At 42.9% G+C, this 25,247-nt stretch overlaps 1 protein-coding gene across 5 annotated transcripts in view; it reads left to right on the top strand.

The window, feature by feature from the left end:
• LOC144683435 (suppressor of tumorigenicity 7 protein homolog) overlaps nucleotides 1-25,247 on the top strand; it is a 153,937-nt gene that overhangs the window by 64,811 nt on the left and 63,879 nt on the right. For all 5 annotated transcript variants that reach the window (XM_078546444.1, XM_078546440.1, XM_078546441.1 and 2 more), the window contains exons 3-10: nucleotides 4,132-4,294; nucleotides 6,657-6,711; nucleotides 8,797-8,912; nucleotides 15,023-15,101; nucleotides 17,620-17,774; nucleotides 19,655-19,752; nucleotides 22,461-22,575; nucleotides 24,199-24,271. In XM_078546444.1, the coding sequence (XP_078402570.1) occupies nucleotides 4,132-4,294; nucleotides 6,657-6,711; nucleotides 8,797-8,912; nucleotides 15,023-15,101; nucleotides 17,620-17,774; nucleotides 19,655-19,752; nucleotides 22,461-22,575; nucleotides 24,199-24,271 (854 nt within the window). The remainder of the gene's footprint in view (nucleotides 1-4,131; nucleotides 4,295-6,656; nucleotides 6,712-8,796; nucleotides 8,913-15,022; nucleotides 15,102-17,619; nucleotides 17,775-19,654; nucleotides 19,753-22,460; nucleotides 22,576-24,198; nucleotides 24,272-25,247) is intronic.

Below are 25,247 nucleotides of genomic sequence, written 5' to 3'. Positions count from 1 at the left end.
CATACACTGAAACTAGCACCGGGATGGATGTTCAACATCAACATTTGACATGGACAAATGGATCTTTTCTGTTGCTTCTGCACTAAGTTTATTCCCCTATGGGTTCTTTGGATGGTGCAGTAAGGAAATGTGTCACAACACATAATGTGGCATTTGCAGTAATTAAATCTAGTTCTCTGCCATAGGTCGTAATGCCAGAACTACACAAAACAAGGTCAATTCACCAGCAGAGATGCCATTGTGTTGCCTAGGGCAGTGGGAGCTGCTGGTGGCACTGTTTGTGGGACAGTGGGAACTGCTGGTTGGTGACCAGTCCTTGGGGTAGTAAAAGTACTGGTAGCCCAGGATGTGAAGCAATAAAATGCAGGCAGCCAAGGTTATAGGGAACTACCAATTTCAAAGTTAAATTGTTATGAACTTTTGATTTCGCTTATTGTGTGCCTTTTTCTAAAAATGTGTGGCTTTTCTTCTGTTTGACCTGAGTTGTGTCCTGTCCACTGGCCATCTTCCCCTGAGGCTTTTGCCGGTCCTTCTTTCCCACCAGGTGCTTTCTAAAGGCACTGAGCAACTCCTGGTGATGACTCTCAGTCAGGTGATGGCTGACCTCCCACATATTGAGGGGTAACATGTAGCCAATTGTGCTGCTCTGTTTTTCTAGATACTTTAGAATTAAGGAGCATCCTAAAGGAGGAGGGAGAGAGACAAAGGAGTGGAGAGGCTTGGGAAAGGAATTCCAGAGCTTGGGGCTGAGACAATTGAAGGCATGACTGGCAACCCCTGCTCAAAAATTAGTGAATATGGGATGCAACTGTACTGGACTCGGCTGTGACACCCCCCACCCTTAAAGCCTCTTAAAGGCTTTTTGTGTGTGTCCAGGCACATGTATTTAGAAAGCCTTTTGGACGATGTAGGGGAGGGTGTTTGGATGCTGGGGAGCCCACAGTTTAGCACTTCTGGAATCAGATGTAACGGTATGACAGTTGAATAAAGGCAGCTACAGAGGCATGAGGGAGGAGCTGGCCAGAATTGACTGGGAGATGAGCCTAGCAGGAAAGACAGTGGAACAGCAATGGCAGGAGTTTCTGGGAGTAATTTGGGAGACACAGCAAAAATTCATCCCTAGGAAGAACAAGCATACTAAAAGGAGGACGAGGCAACCATGGCTGACAAGGGAAGTCAGGGACAGCATAAAAGCTAAAGAGAAAGCATACAATGCGGTGAAGAGCAGTGGGAAGCCAGGGAATTGGGAAACCTACAAAGACCAACAGAGGACAACTAAAAAAGAAATAAGGAGGGAGAAGATTAAATACGAGGGTAAACTAGACAGTAATATAAAAGACGATTGCAAGAGTTTTTTTTAGATATATAAAGGGTAAGAGAGAGGCAAAAGTGGACATTGGGCTGCTGGAAAATGACGCTGGAGAAGTAGTAGTGGGGAACAAAGAAATGGCGGAGGAACTGAATAGGTACTTTGCGTCAGTCTTCATAGTAGAAGACACGAGTAACATCCCCAAAGTTCAAGAGAGTCGGGGGGCAGAGGTGAGTATGGTGGCCATTACCAAGGAGAAGGTGCTAGGAAAACTGAAAGGTCTGAAGGTGGATAAATCACCTGGACCAGATGGATTACACTCCAGAGTTCTGAAGGAGATAGCTGAAGAGATAGTGGAGGCGTTAGTGGTGATCTTTCAGGAATCACGAGTCAAGGAGGGTCCCAGAGGACTGGAAAATCACGTTTAAGAACGGAGTGAGGCAAAAGACGGGAAATTACAGGCCAATTAGCCTGACCTCGGTCGTTGGTAAAATTTTAGCGTCCATTATTAAGGATGAGATTTCAGAATACTTGAAAGTGCATGGTAAAATAGGGCAAAGTCAGCATGGTTTCATCAAGGGGAGGTCATGCCTGACAAATCTGTTAGAATTCTTTGAGGAGGTAATGAGCAGGTTAGACAAAGGTGAGCCAATGGATGTTATCTACTTGGACTTCCAGAAGGCCTTTGACAAGGTGCCGCACAGGAGGCTGCTCAGTAAGATAAGAGCCCGTGGTGTGAGAGGCAATGTACTAGCATGGATAGAAGATTGGCTGTCTGGCAGGAGGCAAAGAGTGGGGATAAAGGGGGTCCTTCTCAGGATGGCGGCCGGTGACTAGTGGAGTCGCGCAAGGGTCATTGTTGGGACCACAACTTTTCACTTTATACATTAATGATCTAGATGAAGGAACTGAGGGCATTCTGGCTAAGTTTGCAGATGATACAAAGATAGGTGGAGGGACAAGTAGTATTGAGGGACAGGCTGCAGAAGGATTTGGACAGGTTAGGAGAATGGGCAAAGAGGTGGCAGATGGAATACAACGTGGGGAAGTGTGAGGTCATGCACTTCGGTAGGAAGAATAGAGGCATAGACTATTTTCTAAATGGGGAGAGAATTCAGAAATCTGGAGTGCAAAGGGACTTGGGAGTCCTAGTCCCGGATTCTCTTAAGGTTAACTTGCAGGTTGAGTTGGTAGTTAGGAAGGCAAATGCAATGTTGGCATTTATTTCGAGAGGACTAGAATATAAAAGCAGGGATGTGCTGTTGAGGCTTTATAAGGCTCGGGTTAGACCACATTTAGAATATTGTGAGCAATTTTGGGCCCCGTATCTCAGGAAGGATGTTCTGGCCCTGGAGAGGGTCCAGAGGAGGTTTACGAGAATGATCCCAGGAATGAAAGGCTTCACATATGAGGAACGTCTGAGGACTCTGGGTCTATACTCAATGGAGTTTAGAAGGGTGAGGGGGATCTGTTTGAAACTTACAGAATACTGAAAGGCCTGGATAGAGTGGACGTGAGGAAGATGTTTCCATTAGTAGGAGAGACTAGGACCCGAGGGCACAGCCTCAGAGTAAAGGGAAGACCTTTTAGAACAGAAATGAGGAGAAACTTCTTTAGCCAGAGAGTGGTGAATCTATGGAATTCATTGCCACAGAAGGCTGTGGAGGCCAGGTCATTGAGTGTATTTAAGACCGAGATAGATAGGTTCTTTTTGATTCTGTGGGTTGAGGGTCAGCGAAAGAAGAGGCGAGCACAGGCAAAAAAGTTTTGTTAGGTCTTGTGAATTGCTGAGAGGAGGAATTCACTAAGGCTCCTTCAACAGCACCGTCCAAACCCACTACCATCTAGAAGGACAAGGGCAGCAGATAGATGGCAAAACCACCACCTGGAAGTTCCCCTCCAAGTCATTCGCCATCTTGACTTGGAAATATATCGCTGTTCCTTCACTGTTGGTGGGTCAAAATCCTGAACTCCCTCCCTAACAGCACTGTGGGTGTACCTACACCATGTGGACTGCAGTGGTTCAAGAAGGCAGCTCACCACCACTTTCCCAAGGGCAATTAGGGATGGGCAATAAATGCTGGCCCAGCCAGTGAAGCCCACATCCCGTGAATGAATAAAAAAAGTTACATACAAGCCATTGCTTACTTCATCATGTATTGAAAAGAAATTAATAGAAATATAATGCTTACTTTTTCTGACCACGCAATTGATACAAACTGACTGAACTTAATATCTGTTTAGAAAAAAAAACACAAAAAAAGCTATGTTTTGCAATTGGAATTTCCCAACCTAGGGGCATCCCAAAATGATTTACAACCAGTGATGAACTTTTGAAGTGTTTTCATAGTTATAATGTAGGAATCGTGGCAGCCAGTTTATGTACAGCAAGCTCTCATGAATAGCAGCGTGATGATGACCAGATTATGTGTAATAGTGATGTTACCTTGGGGATAAAAATTAGCCAGGGCACAGGGAGAATTGCCCTGCTGTTGCTTGAGACAGTGACATAGGATCTTTTGCGTTCACCTGAGAAGGCAAATATGGCTTCAGTTTAACATCTAATTGAAAGATGGGTACCTCGTGCAGTAATCCCTCAGTATTGTGCTGGGAGTGTCAATCTGGATTAAGTGCTCAAGTGTCTAGTGTGCGAATAGAACCTATGTTCTTCTGACTCTGAGGTGATTGAGCTACCCGTTGATCCACAACTGATACCTTAGCATTTATTATGCAGAATAAGCTTGTTTTGTGACTTAGTTGATGATGGAGGAAGGATTGTCTGGTAATGATTCAGTCCGTGTATGTTTGTTTTCCCGTTTCAGATATTTGAGTGGTGGTATTTTCGGAAGTACGGCACGTCTTTCATTGAGCAGGTCTCCGTGAGCCACTTGCGGCCACTGCTTGGCGCGGTGGATAACAACTCTCCTTCGGTTCATTTTACCGCCAGCAATGGAGAGGCTGAATCGAACAGGCAAAATGTGTCAGGTAATCACTTCCATTTGACTATTGACTATTTCTGTTTAATAAAATCGACTTAAGTTTCAAGGAGCATGTCCTACACATTACTGTTCGATTTAAATGCCAAATGATTTCTGCTTTCTCCATTTCGGATTTCCTAAAGGGTCGTTTTCTGCTGTCCACTACAATGAGTAAAACTTAGCATTAGTGAACTTTGAATAATATATAACTGCATATTACAAATTACTGGAGATGAAATAATGTAAACTTCTGGCACTACGCCCTGCCTGGCCCCTCACTTATTCACTGTCAGCTGGTATCCCCGGTGATTTGAACCCTTCACCAATTTACCTGAATCAGGCCGAATGGCCTACTCCTGCTCCTTGTCGTATCAACTTTCTCAACTTGCTTCATAAGATGAATTCTCTTGTACACACTTGTTCAAATTAGTAGGTGAAGTGGGCTGGAAAGGTGAAATTACATGTTTCTCTGCTGCATATCCTATGTAAATATAACAGTATTGGCTGCAATGTGTACTGTTTAGAAGTTGCACTGCAGCAACCTGCCAAGGCTTCTTTAGAAGTTCTTTGCAAATCCACAACCACCTCTGCCTAGGAGGACAAGGACAGCGGGTGCCGGTGGGGGTGAGGTGAGGTTAGTGTTTTGAATGTAGAACTTACTGCTGCAAACCATTATTGAAACAGAGTTCACAGAAATTCTTTCAAAAGTTGTTTGAAATGGATACTAAATTGTATGGCGAGCAAGCAGGAGAAAGGGATTTGATAAAGTTGTTTGTAGAGAAGCACAGCAATGCAGACTTGATGGGCTGAATGGTATTTTTCTCTTTTGTAGCACAGAAAACTATTTGTTAAGCCTCTGCATGGAAGTGCAGAGAAACAGTCAGGCAAACTGGTTTCCATCTCTTGGTTGATGCTGTTGCTTTTAACTTCTCCCCACCTCCCCCAGTTCAAATCAAATAATTCTAAATTGTATAGAATCACACCTGTATGTTGGGAATCCTGTCAGTCACATACTCTGTACTGTGAATTTTGCCATAGAAATAACGTTAAGTTTCTGTTATGTAAACTGTTTATTACTGTGAATAAGACCTGCATAAGGAGCTAACTTGCACTTGATGTGGTACAGATTGTAGGTCCAGAACATCATTAGCAGAGAAGACATGCTGTGCCTAAAACACTTGCTGGTGTCACATTACCTTTCAGTCTTTGGCATCAATACATGAAACGACCTTCGCAAGTGTTAGTTTAAATACTCAATTGAGATTTGTTGAACAAGGACACCCAGCAATCAAAGTGTCAAACCTCCTGAAGATATGATTGAAAAGAACTAATGGATCTGCTGCCATAAAATAGACTAGTTGGAGAATGGCACCTTGATTGAATGGCCAGGCTATAGATTTTAAGCTCTTCAATCTGCCTGTGCTCAGTTATGACCTTCTGTACATTTCCCCCACTCATTTGTTAAGCCTCTCCATGGAAGTGCAGAGAGGCAGTCAGGCAAATCTGCTCCCAGCTCTTGGACAATGCTATTGCTTCTAACTTCCTGCCCCTGTTCAAAAGAAAGTGAGAAATTGGTCTCAACTGATAGAGTTGAGATCAGAAGCTCAGCCTGTGGCTGCTGTCGTCTTCAAGACGATGGCTGCATTTTTTTGTAAGAGTTGCTGGAGCAAAAATCCTTAGGATTTTCCAACCACTGCCCACACCCAATTAAGAGCTGAGGTGGTATTGTTGGTCCAAAATTCATTCACCTAGCTATGAAGGAGAGCCATATGGACTCAGAAAGTTAACTTTGTTTCTCTCTCCAAAGATACTGCCAGATCTGTTGAGTTTTTCCAGCATTTTCTGTTTGAATTTTAGATTTCCAGCATCCACAGTAATTTGCTTTTATATTCATTCACCCATTATTTGAATCACCTCTAGCACGCATACTTCATGATTTGTGATGCGCAGTTGACTAACCAAAATAGGGTGAACCCTGCATGTGTCTCTTTAGCATGCTAAAAGTTCGTTATGTATTCGTTGTCATTTTTTGCCATGCTCCTGTGAACGTTTTGCTATGTTAAAGATGCTTTGTAAATTAAAATTGTTGTTGTAATTAAGGCACATCTGACCACTAGACATTGGGCTGTGATTGACCAAATTCTATTCACATTGGACCTCAAAGCCAGCAGAGAAAGGAGGCTTTCATCTAATCATCTGAGCTGGATTTTAACCCAAATTCAAGAGGTGAAAGGTCAATGACTAACCCAATGCTCTGACCAGTCACTTCTGACAAATTTTTAAGAGCTGCAATTATTCGCATCTTAGACCAATTTCTCATCTAGCATTTTACCTTCCCTCATTTAACATCTTTAAATTTGTATTGACAGAATGTAAGGTGTGGCGAAACCCGCTGAATCTCTTCAGGGGAGCGGAGTACAGCAGGTATGCCTGTCTTGGTGATTGTGTGGTGATTAAGGCAGAGTTTATTAAGGCTGTATGGGAGTGGAGGGGTAGGAGGATGGATTGTTGTGGGGAGGTAGGGAAAAAGACAAGGCGTCGATCTCTATAGCCTCAAGCTGTTCAAACCTTCAAGGGAGATGACGGCATAGTGGTAATATCACTGAATTAGTAATCCAGGGACCCAGGCTATTGTAGAGGGGACATGGTTGACTCTTAACTGGCCTCTGCAATGGCTGAGCAAACCACTCAGTTCAAGGTCAGTTAGGGATGGACAACAAATCCTGGCCTAGCCAGCGATGCCCGCATCCCATGAAAGAATAGTTGCACTACTACTTGAGGGAAGCGTTTGTGCATGAGGAGGGAGTTTCTGTAGCACAGTAATTCAACAGTACAAGGTGACATAAATGTAAATTCCCACAGAGCACCAAGCCTGATGCAAATACTGCAAGGGTATATGGGTGGGATTTAATGTAGGCGATGGGGGTCTGGCTGGAGCTCTTTCCGGGAAGGCCAGTCACATTAAATGCCAATCAGGCACTTAACTGGGCAGCCGTGCACCTTCCCCTAAATCAAGGACCCAGGGGGTGGAAGTCCCACCCCCTGCCGAGTCTGCCTGGCAGTTCTTCATTGCTTGGCAATGCCACTGCGGAGGCGGTGGCAGCTGAGTTCCAGGCTATTGCTGAGGGACCTGGGCCACTGGTGGATGATGGAGGGGGTTCGTCAGGTGAGGGGCAGGAAGGCAGTCCATGAGCCTTCCCACCAGGGACTTAATTGAGACCGAGGTGGGAAGGCGATGGGGTCCCAACCTGCCACCCTCCCAAATGATTAAATGCTCTTTTGCCACTAAACTTGCCACAGGAGAGGGTATTAAATTCTGCCCTAAGAGACTCAATGAAGACTTGAAGGTGAGCCTTCTACTGTTCGTACAAATTCCATACGTTGCACTGTTAAGAGCTTTGACCAGATCAACTGTCAGCCTACACTCCTACAAAACCAGTCAAACCATGAATTAAAAATTGTTCAATGCTTCTGTAACTAATCCCAAAACATGAAAAATGTCACCTGCACTAGGAGTGTTTGATAGGACAGTGTAGAGGGAGCTTTACCCTGTAACTAACTGGTGCTATGCCTGCCCTGGGAGTGTTCGATGGGGCAGAGGATGCTTTACTCCATATTTAACCCATGCTGTACCTGCCCTGGGACTTTTTGGTGGGGACTGGGTAAATCAGGCTTGTCCAACCCACAAAGCCCCTCCATGTGGCCCCTGGAATGATTGTTGAAAATACCGGTAAGACAGCTTAGTGTGTTTGAAGACTTCTCCAGGGGCCTGCTCCTCCAAACGCAGCCTGTTTCTCTCCTGCATTTGCTGCTGATAGCCTATCAGTATCAAACACGGGAGAGAAGCAGCGTATAACGTATACTGGTAACTGCGAGTATTTGAAGATAGAGAGAGACAGACTTTGGAGCTCATGTTCACTGTGCTTTCCTCTCGCTGCTGCTCCGTCACCCGCCCCCCACCCCCCCCCAACTTTCCTTCAGCTGCCGGTGGTCTGGCCCGGCTGCTTTCCCCCGGTCCCCCACTCCCCGTACCCCCAGCTCTCAGCCCTCCCCTCACCGGGCACCCATGTTCGGGCGCCACTATGCCTCAGGTCTTGCTCCAGTTCTCATCGCACCAACCCATACCCCCAAGCCTATTTCGTGAGTGATTGAGGGTGGGAGGGTGTGGGGTAACTGTACTACTTTGACAGTTCTCTTACATAAATATGGATCACGCATCAATACTTGGATGTACAGAAAACATTAATTATTATGTAGACCTGTAGCTCACTGAAAAGAGTCACTCTTAATTTTCTGTTACTAACCGCTTGGTAAAATTTGGGGTGTGCCCACAGAAAGCAGGACAGTTTTTTTGTATACTTGTGTTGTTTCTTCTGAACAAAAGGAGTATTCTAACATCACTGGGCTTCACTCAGATTCGTAAGTGACAACCCGGGCATAACTTTTCTGACTATAGCTCAATCAGTGTCAGAGGTTGTTTAATAATTCTGCGTTTTGCCTTTTCTGAAGGTACACATGGGTCACAGGGAGAGAGCCCCTGACATATTACGACATGAACCTGTCAGCACAGGATCATCAAACGTTTTTCACATGCGACACTGATCATTCCAGACCCGCAGATGCTGGTGAGTCCATAGGTTGAGTGGTAGGGAAACCTGTTGGGAATTTTGGGTGCATTTATACTGCCATGGTGAAACATTTTTTCTTTGTGGTTTAACAAAGCGTATTTTCTTCAAGAAAGAAACAATTAGCTGGGGCGCGTCATTGAAGAGGCAATTATATCAGAATTTTGAGCTTGGGTATTTTAAAGTCTCTGAAAGCTTAATGGATGCAAGACTAGCTCTGCACACCTGTGCAGGCATGCTTGTCGCATGAGAACTTGATTGCGAGTCAGATTCTATGACTGCTGATCTCAGATAGCTACAGTATAAAAGTACTCTTAGGGGTATTACAATGAACAGGCACTTTTATGGAGGTAACCGAGGCTTTCAGGTATGTAATTACCAGCCTTGGTTCCTGTTGGATTAACTTGTTATTGCATTCTTTTGTTAACATCCCCATTGCAATTACACTCAGTTCACTGAAGCCTTATGACTGAGTGTATTTAAGTTTTACTGAAACTGCCAGATGAAAATTTGAAGGGTTTGGCCCAGTTCTTTATTACTTAAGTATTGTTTTTCATCCCACGTTCTAACCAGGAGCATGGTGTTAGTTATCACTATTTGGGAGATAATGTGTCAAACCAGATCACTTGTTCACCCTGAGGGAAATATGTGGGCTTTATGCTGCTCTTTTTCCAGTTTAACTTGAAGTTTAGTTCATCCACTTTACGAGGTGAAGTGAAATTTACACCCCTTTTTTGACTGTTTATTTGACATTCATATCATTTACATCTTTAGCTTTTAATCCCTGTTTTCTGCACAGTACATTTCAGCCTGTCTGTCTTCTGGAATTGTGTTCACTGAGCCTTTTTCCATTATACAGTGAGGACCCCACTTTATTAAATAGTAGATTAGACCATCAACTGACCTGTCAGCTGAGAAAATTGTCATTTCACCTCGTACAACACAAACCGTGCAAGAAGTTATTTAGTTTCTGATGTCTGTTGCATTAGTGACTGTGTGCTGCATGAGGCCTCCGTGACCCCTGGGTCAGGGAGTTGAGAATGAACCAAGATTTATTACTGCTTCTGATCACTTTCCAGTGATTCCTGCTTGTAAACTCGAATGTGTGAACTGTAGCGGAGAGGGCAGAGTTAAGTTTGGCAGTGATGCCTTCCTTGTGCAAGAGCCTGCTGATGCTCATTACCTGTGTGCTCACATGAAGAAGGCATCCCTGGCCTCACGAAACAATGCACCATTTGCAGTGGGTCAATTCAGGGGAGATGGGGAGAAAACTAGAAAGAAACAAAATTTGTGTTTTCTTGAAAATAGCTATTCCGCTAGAGGCTAGATGTCACATGGGCTATATTTGTGACTGGAGTACACCTGCACTTCCATTTGTAGTTATTTGCCTGAATTTTCTATCCTTGTTTTCATACTGTTTGTGTTCATGATAGACTTATTTTTTATCGTCTCTCATTTCACATCTGTATGTGAGACCTGAGGGGACACTGAGCCTTGCCATGTTGGAAAACAGAAAATACAGGAAATACTCAAAGTTGGGCAGCATCTGTAAAGAAAGGAGAATGTCTTGGGATATTACCCTTCACCACAACTGGATTTGTCACAGGGGTCTCATAATTGCCCAGTTGAAATCAGACCTTGCTATGTGGAAGTTATTAAATTAGCTTGAGTTCTCAGGCCCAGTGTGTTTTTCTTATATGAAGGCATATTGCAGTTTAAGCCCTTTGTCCTACCCAGTAGAGCAGCTAAAATGACCAGTGTGCACTAATCCTATTACATTGCATGTGATTTCAGGTATTATATGTAGTTTGTTTATTATTTGTTTACGGGGTGCGGGCATCGGCTAGGCTGGCATTTATTGCCCATCCCTAATTGCCCTTGAGAAGGTGGTGGTGAGCTGCCTTGTTGAACCGCTGCAGTCCCTGTGGCATAGGTGCGCCCACAGTGCTATTAGGGAGGGAGTTCCAGGACTTTGACCCAGCAACAGTGAAAGAAAGGTGACATATTTCCAAGTCAGGATGGTGAGTGGCTTGGAGGGGTACTTCCAGGTGGTGGTGTTCCCATGTATCTGCTGCCCTTGTCCTTCTAGATTGGAGTGGTTGTAGGTTTGGAAGGTGCTGCCTAAGGAGCCTTGGTAGTTTCTGCAGTGCATCTTGTAGATGGTACATACTGCTGCCACTGTACGTCAGTGATGGAGGGAGTGAATGTTTATGGATGTGGTGCCAATCAATTGCTTTGTTCTGGATGTTGTCAAGCTTCTTGAGTGTTGTTGGAGCTGCACTCAAATCCAGGCAAGTGGAAAGAGTGTTCTATCACACTCCTGACTTGTGCCTTGTAGATGGTGGACAGGCTTTGGGGAATCAAAAGGTGAGTTACTCGCTGCAGGATTCCTAGCCTCTGACCTGTTCTTGTAACCAGTCTTTATATGGCTAGTCCAGTTTCTGGTCAATGGTAACCCCCAGAATGTTGATAGTGGTGGATTCAGCAATGGTAATGCCATTGAAGATCAAGTGGCAATGGTTAGTTTCTCTCTTGTTGAAGATGGTCATTGCCTGGCACTTGTGTGGCATGAATGTTAGTTGCCACTTCTTGGGCCAAGCCTGGATATTGTCCAGGTCTTGCTGCATTTGGGCATGGACTGCTTCAGTATCTGAGGAGTTGCGAATGGTGCTGAACATTGTGCAATCATCAGCGAACATCCCCATTTCTGACCCTATGATGGAAAGAAGGTCATTGATGAAGCAGCTGAAGATGGCTGGGCCAAGGACACTACCCTGAGGAACTCCTGCAGTGATGTCCTGGAACTGAGATGATTGACCTCTAACGACCACAACCATCTTCCTTTGTGCTAGGTATGACTCCAACCAGTGGAGAGTTTACCCCTGATTCCCATTGACTCCAGCTTTGCTAGGGCTCCTTGATGCCATACTTGGTCAAATGCTGCCTTGATGTCAAGGGTAGTCACTCACTGGATTTCAGCTCTTTTGTCCATGTTTGGACCAAGGCTGTAATGAGGTCAGAAGCTCAGTGATCCTGGCAGAACTCAAACTGAGCAACAGTGAGCGGGTTATTGCTAAGCAAGTGCTGCTTGATAGCACTGTTGATGACCCCTACCACCTCTTTACTGATGATCGAGACTAGACTGAAGGGGCAGTAATTGGCCAGGTTGGGTTTGTCCTGCTTTTTGTGTACTGGAAGTACTTGGTCAATTTTCCACATTGCTGGATAGAAGCCAGTGTTGTAGCTGTACTGGAACAGCTTGGCTAGGGGCGCGGCAAGTTCTGGAGTACAAGTCTTCAGTGCTATAGCCGGAATATTGTCAGGGTTCATAGCCTTTGCCATATCCAGTGCCTTCAGCTGGTTCTTGATATCTCGTAGAATGAATTGAATTGGCTGAAGACTAGCATCTGTGATGCTGGGGAATTCCGGAGGAAGACGAGATGGATCATCCACTTGGAACTTCTGGCTGAAGATTGTTGTGAATGCTTCAGCCTTATCTTTTGAACTGATGTGCCGGGCTCATCCATCATTGAGGATAGCAATATTTGTGGAGTCTGCTCCTCCAGTGAGTTGTTGAATTGTCCGCCGCCATTCATGACTGGATGACATTAAACATGTCCAACCAGAGCTGCAGTCAACATGTATATGGGCATATTTTGATCATTATATGCATCAGTAAAGAGCAAAGAAAGAAAGAATTTGCATTGATATAACATCTTTCAGAATATCTGAAAGCGATTTATAACTAATGAAGTACTTTTGAAACATAATTACTGTTGTAATGTTGGGAAACGCAATTGCCAATTTTCACACAGCAAGGCACCAAAAACAGCAATGTGATATATAATCAGAGAGTCCATTTTAGTGATGTTGTTTGAGAGATTAATATTCCCAGGACAATGGGAAACTCCCCTGCTTCTCTTTGAATAGTGCCATGGAATTCTTTTTTTACATTTACCTGACCATACCTTATTGACGGGACCTTGGTTTAATGTCACATCCAACATTGCAGTACCCTCTCAATACAGGAAGCATCAGCCAGATTTTGTGCTGAAGTATGTGGTCCATGCACTTGAATCCATGATAATCTGACTCAAAGGAAAGAGTACTAACATGGCGTCTTTGTAAAAGGAGTTATGCCAGAGCGAGGGGGCTGCCTCAGGGCTTAAGATCTGAGTGTGACCCCTGTTTCTGATTTAGATAAGCAACCTGCATTCAGAGACTCAATGTAAGATGGTCAACTTGCAGATGGTACAAAACTAGATAGGGCAGTGGAATTGGAAGAGGCAGCTCAGAAATTAGAGCGAGTTGGACAAAATATGCAAGTGGGACGAATAATGACAGCATAAATTCAATACAGACAAATATAAAGTACTACACATAGGAAAGAAAAATAGGCTCCCATTCATTCTATGAATGGTATTGAAAGAAATAAGATTGAAACTGAATTAGAGCTAGGAATCTTAGTGAACTTAAGGCTGAACATGTCCAAAAAGAGCTGCAATCAACATGGCTGCAGAATATTGAATAGATAGACAAAACAGTTGAAAATAATTCCGAGGAGGTACCAATCAAACTCCACGCTGCACTCATATTACACATTGAATACTGCATCCACTTCGGGCTGCCAAGAAATGAGAGCGATTCAGGCCCTGGAGGCTCAAGAACGATCCAAGATGTCATGGGTCTGAATTATGAACAAAGATTGGAGAGACACAGCAATAAGACCTTGCATTTATATAACACCTTATAACATCATAAAATGTCCCAGGGTGCTTCGCAGGAGCTTAATTGAACAGAAATTGACACCAAGCCAAAAAGGGAAACATTAGGACAGGTGACCACTGGCTTGGTCAAAGAAGTTAGGTTTAAACAGTGTTTTAAAGGAGGAGAGTGAGAAGGAGAGGTTTAAGAAGGGAATTCTGGAGCTTAGGACCTAGAATGCTAAAGATACAGCCATTAATGGTGGGATGAAGGAACTACAGAACGCTCAAGAGGCCAGAAATGGAGGAGAGCAGAGTTTTGGGAGGGTTGTAGGGGTAGTCACCCAAGTCATTGAAGAAGGAAAACAGAACTAAAATTAATGAGTTGTTTACATGTATTTAAAAGCTTGTATTTGCATGCACATCCTGTTAACTTTATTATAAATTCCTATGTCTACACTTATAATGGAAACTGTTTGTCAGTGTGTCATGATGTAATTATACCTTCCTGCCAGTGGAGCCACTAGCAGGGCCTCCACTGACAAGGAATGTGTAATTCCAGCATGGCTAATATATTGAGGCACTATGTATCATTAGTGTGGACACAGGAATACAAATGAAAATAGAAAAAGTAAATAATCAATGTTTGGCATTAAAATAGTTGCTCAATTATGTGTGAACATTGTGGCCAAATTTTCACCCACCTTCTAACCAGCTTCACCTGAAGACCAAACATGGTCTTGATGCATCAATGTGCAGCACCGTAAAGAATTCAAAATCAAGCGACAGCCCAACCAGATTCTGTTTGTCCTCTCTGAAGTCCATGGGACACTAAGCCAACGTGTAGTAGCTGTCCTGCTGTCTCACTGAGGTTAACAACAGATTCAGCACAAACTAGGAATTGAATTTGGGAGCATCCTGGTTTAAAAGGCTTATTACTGCACTAGGCAGTGCTTTTAGCAACTGAAAGAGCCAATAGGACTGACCAGAGAGCTGGCACATTTTGATTCTGTTTCTACCTCTGCCATGCTTCCATATGAGGAAGCATTAGACTGGCACCTGACCTATGTCATTTCAGTTGAGATTTTTACAGTACCACCTGCAGAATTGTGGACTTAAACCTTGACCTAGCACCATGTTTGTTGGAACGCAGAAGGCTTTGGCACAACAGCACAAATTTTTATTGCTGCATTTAACGTTCACATTACACTCGAGTCTGTTGGACAGCACATGTTCATGTTATAACACATCTGCCGTTCTTTATAGCTGGAGAAGTTTAATGGGCTCCTTGCTAAATGTGGGCTTGAATAAAATTCTGAACAACATTTCTGCTGCTGTACTGGTGTATGTCAGATATAAACACCTGCTGTCACTTACACTTTTATTTCTTTTTTATTCTCTTAACAGTGATGCAGAAAGCCTGGCGGGAGAGGAACGCTCAAGCTAGAATGAAGGCAGCGTATCAAGCTTTAGAATTAAACAATGAGTATGTTCTGTACTGCAGATTGAGATTCTGTGTAACGATCTCGCACTCGCTCCACTGTCCTCTACATCAGTCTGAAGGTTTCTGACACGCTCATTGGTTGACCATTTGTGTCTTTTGGACTTTTCTAATGCTTGATCTCCTGTGTTTATCTGTTGTACAAAAGAGTTTTAACATGAATGTGTTGAATGGGGTGCTAAAAATAATGCAGAGTATATTTAGTTCCTAGGTGTTAAAGCATGAAAGTGTATTGATTTCTTGATTACATTATCTTACTTTATTACTGGCTTTGCTGTGACATGTTTCCAAGTTGGATGTTTTTAAGATGATTCAAAGGAAAGATTTACAGGGCTATGGGAGAGAGCAGGGGAATGGGATACATAGGTAGCTCTTTCAGAGAGCCAGCACAGGCATGATGGGCTGAGTATCCTCCTTCTGTGCCATATGCCTCTATAACGCTTATTGAGTGTAGCTGCTTAATCCATACCTTCCCTTTATGGCGTAGAAATTTAAATTTAAATACACCCCATGGTTCTAACTTACACAGGCCTTCATCCTTGGTCACCATTGAGATAGATGATCTCAGTAGAGGTGTTAAAGTTGGTCTTGTTTGCTTCTTGCTTAGGATGGTCGGGTGGATGGATGTGGGAAGAATCAGTCAAGCTTTTTATTCCAGATCATTAACCAGTGCCTGCTGCTGGAAAGTAGGCCAATGTCCCACTCAGCTAGATCAACGCCAGCATTCACTGTCAATGCTGACACATGGAAGAAGGCATTTTGGTGAAGGAGCAGAGAAGATTGGGAGCATCCATCCAATGTAATTCAGCAAGAATTTGCCTTCAGGAGAGGAAGGGAGAGATTTAGGACAAACGAGGGGGAGGTTAAAAAAAATATGCTTTGATTTGTGAGGGCTTGAGGACTACAATATCATGAATTCACTAAATTTAATAAGGAAACAGGGAATGGTTATAATAGCTAAGGAAGCCATTTGGCCTATCGTGTCTGTGCTGGTTATCTGCAAGAGCAACTCATCTGGTCCCATGCTTGTCATTAACGGGCGCTTGAACTGATTCAGTGTCCAGGGCTTGTCTCTTTCAGAGTGAAATGAGTGTGGTTTATTGTGCGTAATTGAAAAGGACAGGTTTGAGTCAGCAGTGGGGGTGACATTGGTATTTAAATTGCAATTACTAGCAATCTGCAGTATTTAGTTGGAAAAACTTTCATGTGCAATACTGAGATCTACTCATTGATAAAATCTAAAATTCTCCTTGTGTTTAAGGACATGGGATTACTATCAGATCTGGATTAAAGGAATGTTTCATGATGAGGAGTGCCAATTGCCTTAACATTAGTTATTTGTGGGACTTTAAGGCAAACTCCCTATAAACTTTAACATACGCTTCCTCTATCTCTGGCATAACGTGGCTGCAGTGTATCTACAAGATGCATGGCCACAAATTGCCAAGGCTGCTTCATAAGCACCAAACCTGTGGCCTCTAGCATGTAAAGGAACCAGGAGCGCATTTGCACCACCACCTGCAAGTTCCCCTCTAAAGTCACAACCATCCTGACTCAGAAATATATTCACCATTCCTTCATTGTTATTGGGTAAAAATCCTGCAACTGTGTCCCTAACAGCACCTTCACCACATGGTTCAAGAAAATGGCTCACCACCACCACCTTAAGGAGCTCACAGGCCATGAATGTATTTTTTTAGTAAAAGCTTAGTGGCCTTGGGGACGTCAATGTTTTTGTCTCTCTTCTGAAGCTTGCTGTTAAAGTATTGCATTTAAGTGCCTTAGCATTTCCGGACCAGAAAATCTATGTTGTAAGACACGGTGTCGTGCTCCTTATTTTCACTTACCTAAAACTGTGTACAAGAGGTGAACTGTGCATTGGCTATCATGGTAGGTTAATTTTTATTTTAGAGGTCTGAGATTTAGCAGGTGAGGAGTAATTGGGGTTAATGGAAGCAGATTCGGTAATAACTTTGTAAATGGAATTCAGTAAAGACATGAGGGGGAAAAATTTGCAAGGCATTGGAAAAAGAGCATGGAGGGGAGTGGAATTAGTCGGACAGATCTTTCAAAGAGCCAGCACAGACGTGATGGGCCGAATAGCTGCCTCTTGAGCTGTATCATGTTATGAATCCAGTGAAAGGTTGCTTTGTTTCTTCAGGAAAACAACTATGGTCCTAAGTGATAGGGGGTGGGATTTGGAAAGCTGATCAAACTGACGGAGGGACTATTAATAGGAGTTTGACTTTGGATTGCACCTTAAATCCCTCCTCTGATATTCTGCAGAACAACACAGGGAAACAGCGTGGTGTCTGCAGTCACCTCTTTCTCACCCAATTCCAGCACAGGTCAGTTACACAGATAGAATAGTTAAAAGCGGAAAAAAGTAGCAGTGTACTAACCTCATGAGCTGAGGTACTTGCCTGCTACAGCTTGCCAACTGGAGTAAATGCTACTTTGGTGCACAGTAAACCCTAACATCTGGCTTTCTTTGCAACCCTAGGTGTGCTACGGCATATGTTCTTCTAGCTGAGGAGGAGACCACCACAATTCTTGAAGCTGAGAAACTATTTAAACAGGCGCTGAAAGCAGGAGAGGTATGTTACAGAAGAAGCCAGCAGCTTCAGCACCACAGCACACAGCAGGAAGCACAACACAGTAAGTTGCCCAACTGTGACATGAATATTGTGTTAAAGCATTAAGGAAAAACTGTGCGTGTTGCAGCCTTTTAATAACAAGCTTGTGGGAGTCATCTTATAGGAGTCACCATTTATTAAAGAAATACAATATGTCTTATTGGACAAGAGGTAAAAGGTGGAAACATATAGCTGTATGTGAAAGTCAGGTTACAGTTTTAGGGGATATCTTTCATCAGTTTTCAGGTTAAATCGAAGCCCTATCTACTCTCTCGGGTGGAGATTTTTTTTTTGCAAAAATATACTTTATTCATAAAATATCTAAAAGAACTTTACAAAACATTTCAAAATGGCCATCACAAAGTGCACTGATATTCAAATTTTCTACATAAGTCATGTTGCACTCTGAGGTGCTTAAATACAATTGTGTTACATGTAATCCCCAGAGCACCATTTAGAAAAAGAGCAGGGGAATTCTGTCCACTGCCTTGGACAATATTTATCCTTCAACTGACTCATTTAAGAAGTTAATTGTCTGGTGGTCATGACATTGCAGTTTGTGGGGCAAATTGGCTGCCATGTTCCCTGCATCACAACAGTGACTGCAGTTCAAAAGAATTTCATTGGCTGAAAATCACTTTGAGTTTGTGAAGGGTGCTATATAGTATTTCTCTTATGTTTTTAGTTTTAACAATGATCTTTTATCAGCTTGGCTTGGATAGAAGCATCCCTTGTCATGCCATGTGGCTGCCTGGAGCTATTTCACCTGATGTTGGGAAGGGGAGGGATGATGGTGGGGGGGCGGGAAGTCCACCAGTGTTCCTGCTCCTGGTTGCTGTTCAGTGACCCTAGCTTATGACAGGTGAGCACATGATTGACCTTGGCTGTGATGCTTCCAATGTTGAACAGCCTGCAGCCATTCATTATCTGGGCTTGTGTATGAGAAATGATCACTTGGGCAAGTTACCAGAAGGCTGTGTTTGAGAGGAGAGGAGAGGTGACGTTTGGTCAGAGACATATTAAAATTTTAAAAGAACAGGTGATCTACAAACATTAAAATCTTGCCTTGAATCCATTAAAGACTGAGGGAAAGTATAAAGCCATGGAGCATAAACTGTCGTTCCTTGCCAGACTTACACAAACAAAATACAAGACCAAATTGACCTACTTCATTGCTTTGTCTGTTCCCATACAGTAGTTTCAGTCTTGGATCAGTGGTAGTAGGCTTGACTGAGTCAGAAGATTGTGGTTTTAAATTCCACTCCAGAGACAGAGCATATAATCCAACCTGGCACTTCCAGTGCAACACTGTTGAGGTTATTGTCTTCAGAATAAGATGTTAAACCAAGACCCCATGTGCTCTTTCGCCATGTAAAATATCCTATTGCACGGTTTTGAAGGTGCCCTGGCAAATGTTTATTCCTCAATCTAGACTCCAAAAAACAGATTATAAGTTCATTTATCTCACTGCTACTTGAGGGAGCTTGCTGTACGCAGTTTGGCTGCTGAGTTTGCCAACACAGCAGCAGTGACTGGTCTTCAAAGTACTGTCTTAAAAGTGGAGAGAGAGAAGTGAAGAAAGGTTAGGGAGAGAATTCCAGAGCTAGGGGCCCAGCCAACTGAAGTCACGGCTGCCAGTGGTGGAATGATGGAAATTGGGGTGTGCAATATTCCAGAATTGGACGAGCACAGAGATCTGAGGGCTGGAGGAGGTTGCAGAGATAGGTAGGGGAAGGTCATGGAGGAATTTGAAAACAAGGATGAGAATTTTAAAATGTTGTTCAGTTATTACATCCTGAATGCTGAAGTTGATTTTTCATGTGAGCACCTGACATTAATCTACTAACACCTATCCTCTTGAGGATGGTTTGAATTTCAGCTTAATCCATTTTCTTTTGGCAGGGCGAGACACAAATGTATTAGTTTATATCAAACGAAGGCTTGCAATGTGTGCAAGAAAACTGGGAAGAATACGAGAAGCAGTAAAACTAATGAGAGACGTGAGTAACAGGACAACAGGTGAACTTCCCCAGCTGGAACTGGGGAAAATGCTTCATCTTCACACTTGGGCTTATTTCCTGCCACCTATAACCATTAACCATACTCTAAATTCTACTTAACTAATGTCAGTTTATCTCAGTTGGTTACACTGTTGTTTCTGAGTTGAAGGTCATGGATTTAAGACTTGCACAGGCTGAGGAAGTGCTGCATTCATGCTGTCCTTCAGTAGAGTCAAAAGCCCTGTCCTCCAGCTCGCCACTTAAATGGTCCCATGGCATTATTAGAAGTAGAGCAGGAATTGTTCTGACGCCATAGCTGACATTTATCCCTCGACTAACACCATAAAAAGAGATTAATTGGCAATTTATCTCATTCGTCGTGTGTGGAACTTGGTGTGTACACATTGGTTTTTGAATTTGCCTGCATCCAGAGACTTGAGCGTAGAATTTAGGCTGACACCCCCACTGCACTACTGAGGGAATGCTGCACTGTCAGAGGTGCTGCCTTTTGGATAGGATGTTAAACTGGAGATCTGTCTGCTCCTTCAGGTGCACATAAAAGATCCAATGGCACTGTTTCAAAGAAGGACAGAGGAGTTCTCCCAGGCATCCTGGGCCAATGCATATCGATCAACCACCAACTCTAAAATGAGTTATCTAGTCATTATCCTATCGTTGTTTGTGGGAGCTTGGCAATGTACAAATTGGCAAGCAAGGTTCCTACATTATAACAGTGGACAGTAACAGTTAGTGGTCTTTCATTGGCTGTAAAGCACTGTGGGATGCCCTGAAGATGTGAAAGGCACTGTATAAATATTTCACCAGTCCGACATGTTACAATAACTTCAACATCACATCATATGTTTGGAAATTAGCACTCTGGAATTTATCTATAAATTGGTGTTGCCTTAATATCTTTCCAAGTTAAAACAAACAGTAATTACCATAAGACAAAGGAGCAGGAGCAGGCCATTCGGCCCATCGAGTCTGCCCTGCCATTCAGTGAGAGCATGGCTGATCTGATAATCCTCAACTCCACTTTCCTGCCTTTTCCCCATAACCCTTGATTCCCTTACTGATTAAAAATCTGTCTATCTCAGCCCTGAATATATTTAATGACCCAGCCTCTACAGCCCTCTGTGGTAAAGAATTCCACAGATTGACTACCCTCTGAGAGAAGAAATTCCTCCTCATCTCTGTCTTAAATGGGTGACCCCTTACTCTGAGATTATGCCCTCTGGTCCTAGACTCTCCCACAAGGGGAAACAACCTCTCAGCATCTACCCTGTCAAGCTCCCTCAGAATCTTATGTTTCAATAAGGTCACCTCTCATTCTTCTAAACTCCAAGGAGCACAGGTCCAACCTACTCAACCTCTCCTCAAAAGAAAATCCCTCCATACCCTGGATCAACCTAGTGAACCTTCTCTGGACTGCCTCCAATGCCAGTATATCTTTCCTTAGATAAAGGGACCAAAACTGTTCACAGTATTTAAGGTGTGGTCTAACTAGTGCCTTGCATAGTTTTAGCAAGACTTCCCTATTTTTATACTCCATTCCCTTTGAAATAAAGGTCAACATTCCATTTGCTTTCCCTATTACCCGCTGAACCTGTATGCTAGCTTTTTGTGATTCATGCACGAGGACTCCCAAATCCCTCTGTGCTGCAACTTTCTTCAGTCTTTCTCCATTTAAATAATATTCAGCTCCTCTATTCTTCCTGCCAATGTGCATAATCTCATATTTTCCCACATTATATTCCATCTGCCACATTTTTGCCCACTCACTTAACCTGTCTATATCCCTCTGTTTACTCTTTGTGACATCCTCGCCACTTGCCTTTCCACCTATTTTTGTGTCATCTCCAAACTTGGCGATAGTACATTCATTTCCTTCATCCAAGTCATTAACATATATTGTAAATAGTTGTGGCTCCAGCACTGATCCCTGTGGCACTCCACTAGTTACAGGTTGCCATCCTGAAAATGCCCCCTGTATCCCAACTCTCTGTCGTCTATTAGTTAGCCAGTCCTCTCTCCATGCTAATATACTACCGCCAACACCATGGGCTCTTATCTTATTAAGTAGCCTTATGTGTGTCACTTTATCGAACGCCTTCTAGAGATCCAAACATATTACATCTACTGGTTTCCCTTTATGTATCCTGCTTGTTACCTCCTCAAAGAATTCTAATAAATTTGTCAGGCATGATTTTCCCTGCATGAAGCGATGCTGACTCTGCTTGATTAGGTAGTGCATTTCTAAATGCTCTGCTATTACATTCTTTATAATGGACTCCAACATTTTCCCAATGACAGATGTTAAGCTGCCTGACCATAATTGTACTAGGAGCACAAAACAGTTAATTTATAATTGTAATTCTTTTGGGTAATTCTTTGGCCGTTTATGGAGTTTTTGTGTGGGTTTGATTAAGACTGCTTGGATTCTGTTTTCATCTCATGTGCCCCTTGCATGGAAGGAAAATGAGGGAAAGTTTTGTCAGTGACCTGTGATCCTCTCTGTCAGACTTTACTTTCAGTGGTTTTGAGATTTTTAGAACTCTAAAGATTGTTGTTCAATACAGAATTAAATAACGTGAATGTAGAAATAGGGTTAAACAACATAAGTTTTGGTTGCGTATTTTCATGACCTTGCGTTAAATAATGATCAATAAAATGTATAAACCGAGTGTCTTTTCTTTCTTTTGCAGTTGATGAAAGAGTTTCCGCTGCTTAGTATGCTGAATATACACGAAAATTTATTAGAAGCTCTTCTGGAGTTACAGGCTTATGCTGATGTACAGGTGGTCTTGGCCAAATATGATGGTTAGTGTCCTGGATAATAAGACTATAATTACAAGACCGCATTTTGTTTCCACAAGGGTCATGTCTGTTTCTACCATCGAATGGGTTGTTCATCCCTTAAGGTGTGATTTTTACTGTAATTATATTCTCTTTTGTGTTGGATTATTGGAACATGCTCTGGAAGCTCCAACCTACAGATATTACAGAAAATTGAAACAGATTTTTTCCCCAGTGACTGCAAATCCCTCGATATGCTGGAGACCCAATCACTTGCAAAGATGTCCTGTGCCCATACTTTTAACACTTTCTCACACTAAACTCTGTCTGCCATAGTTTTTGCACACTCGCTTAAGTCTATGTCACTTTATAACCTCCTGCATCTGTACAACTTACTGTGCCTCCTACCTTTGTGTCATCTACAAAGTTGAATATATAACTTTCTGTTCCTTCATCCAAGTTATTAATACGTATGGTGAAAAGCTGAGGTTCCAGTTCAGATCTCTGGAGAGTACCACTTGTTACCAATCAATCAACGTTCTCTTAATCTCCACTTTCTGTCTCTTACCTCCAAACCTGAAGGCTGTTGCAAGTTTCAGTTCATTTTTAACAACATCTTTTCCAAAATGTTAATTTTATTTACACTTAGAATTTCAGGGAACACATTGTGTTGCATACAATAATTTTTCCAACAATTGTGCCTTGTTTAATCCTCTTTTAACATCTCTCAAGTGTTATTCAGTTGAGTCCCTCCCCCCACTAGATAAATGTCACACTGGATAGTCGCTGTTGTGTATTGTTAGTTTATGTTGGCCCGTTTTTCAGATGCTGACAGTGCCATTGTGGTATTTGATTCTGTGGATTGGAACATTACTGTATGAAGCTAATTCCTTTGCGTGCATTTCCAAGATATTTTTTGCTAGGAACAAAATAGCTTCATATAGTGCAGTAAAAATAAAGATATTTGTCCTTGGATTTGAGGAGCACCATAACAAAAAAACCTTTCAAAACTGCGCTTGTTTTAAAAAAAAAAAGGTTTAATTGTGGAATGTACAGTATAACAAAATGTCAGAGAAAAAAATTACAAAACAGAGATACCTGGAAGTGACTTTTAAGTGGAAGCCTACTCTGCTAGGGGGCTCAGATGGCTTATATGTCGAGTAATGGATACCTTAGTGTGAGTTATAGCATAAATCTGCTTGGGGGTGGTTTGGTTGCGATGAAGCTGAGAATTTTTGTGCTGAGCATTCATTTGGAATTTTACTAGGGTGAACAGATTTTCAAAAGCCCAAACAGAAAAACATTGAAAAGCCGTTAGAAAGCTGGGGCTCTGTGATGATTGACATGTTGGGTGACCAATGGCAGGAGTCCAAGGGAGGGACAGTTAACGATGGGAGGTCATGTGATGATATCTCCTGAATATGTGCAGCCAGAGTTGGAAACCCTATTCTGTAGATGGTTTAGAAGGTGTCATCAGCAATGGAGCCTTTGGTGCCAAAAAAGGAGGTGAAAGCTGGGACATTTGAACCATTTTTAGGAAATTGTCGGGGCACCGGGCCTTTTAATGAAAAATGCAACTGTACCAGCAAAACCTGGACGTCTGGGCACCTTGATTTTTACCCTAATCTACTTGTCTTTTGTTTGCAGATATCAGCTTGCCAAAATCAGCAACGATATGCTACACAGCTGCATTGTTGAAAGCACGAGCTGTATCAGACAAGTAAGTACCACGTTCCTCCCTCTTGCTGCAACCAGCTCCAGCCCTAAATGATTGTGCGAGGATCTCTGCGCTCCTCCAATTCTGGCCTCTTGCACACCCCTCATTTCCATCACTTCTCCATCAGTACCTTGCCTCAGCTGTCTAGGTTCGAAGTTCTGGAATTGCCTTCCCAGAACCTCTCTGCAATTCAACCTATCTCTCATCGTTTAAGATGCTCCTTAAAACCTATGTCTGTGACCAAGCAATTGCTCCTCTGTCCTAATAACGCTTTACGTGGCGTGGTTGCATATTTGCATTCATAACTCTGCTGTGCTGCTTGCTGCCCTGAAAGCTGTATGAGTACAATGTTGCGCTTGTTTGAGACTAGAGCTTTTTAAAATAAAATAACCTGTTTTTGGAAAAGTTCAAATGACGAGGTAAAGCTTGCAGAGCAGAACAACGTCAAAAATGGACAGAGGAGAGAACATGAGGTTTGCCGAGATTTCATATATATGACAGGGAGGCAATGGAGTAGTGGTATTGTCGCTGGACTAGTGATCCAGCATCCACGGTTTTTTGCTTTTATCTTAGAAATCCAGGATAATGCTCTGGGGACCTGGGTTTGAATCCCGCCACGACAGATGGTGGAATTTGAATTCAATAAAAATCTGGAATTAAAAGTCTAATGATGACTATGAAACCATTGTCAATTGTTGTAAAAACCCATCTGATTCACTAATGTCCTTTTAGGGAAGGGAATCGTCTGTCCTTACCTGGTCTGGCCTCTGACTTCAGACCCACAGCAATGCGGTTGACTCTTAAATGCCCTCTGAACAAGGGCAATTAGGGATGGGCAATAAATACTGGCGATGCCCACACCCCAAGAATGAATTTTTGAAAAATGATACAGAACCTTGCATTAACTACTTTTGAAGTGTAGTCACTATTGTATTGTCGGAAACAGAACAGCCAATTTGTGCACAACAAGACCCAACAG

The sequence above is a fragment of the Cetorhinus maximus genome, chromosome 8 (genome assembly GCF_964194155.1).
Source record: "Cetorhinus maximus chromosome 8, sCetMax3.hap1.1, whole genome shotgun sequence".
Classification (NCBI taxonomy): Eukaryota; Metazoa; Chordata; class Chondrichthyes; order Lamniformes; family Cetorhinidae; genus Cetorhinus; species Cetorhinus maximus.
This window is presented reverse-complemented; position numbering and strand designations above follow the sequence as displayed.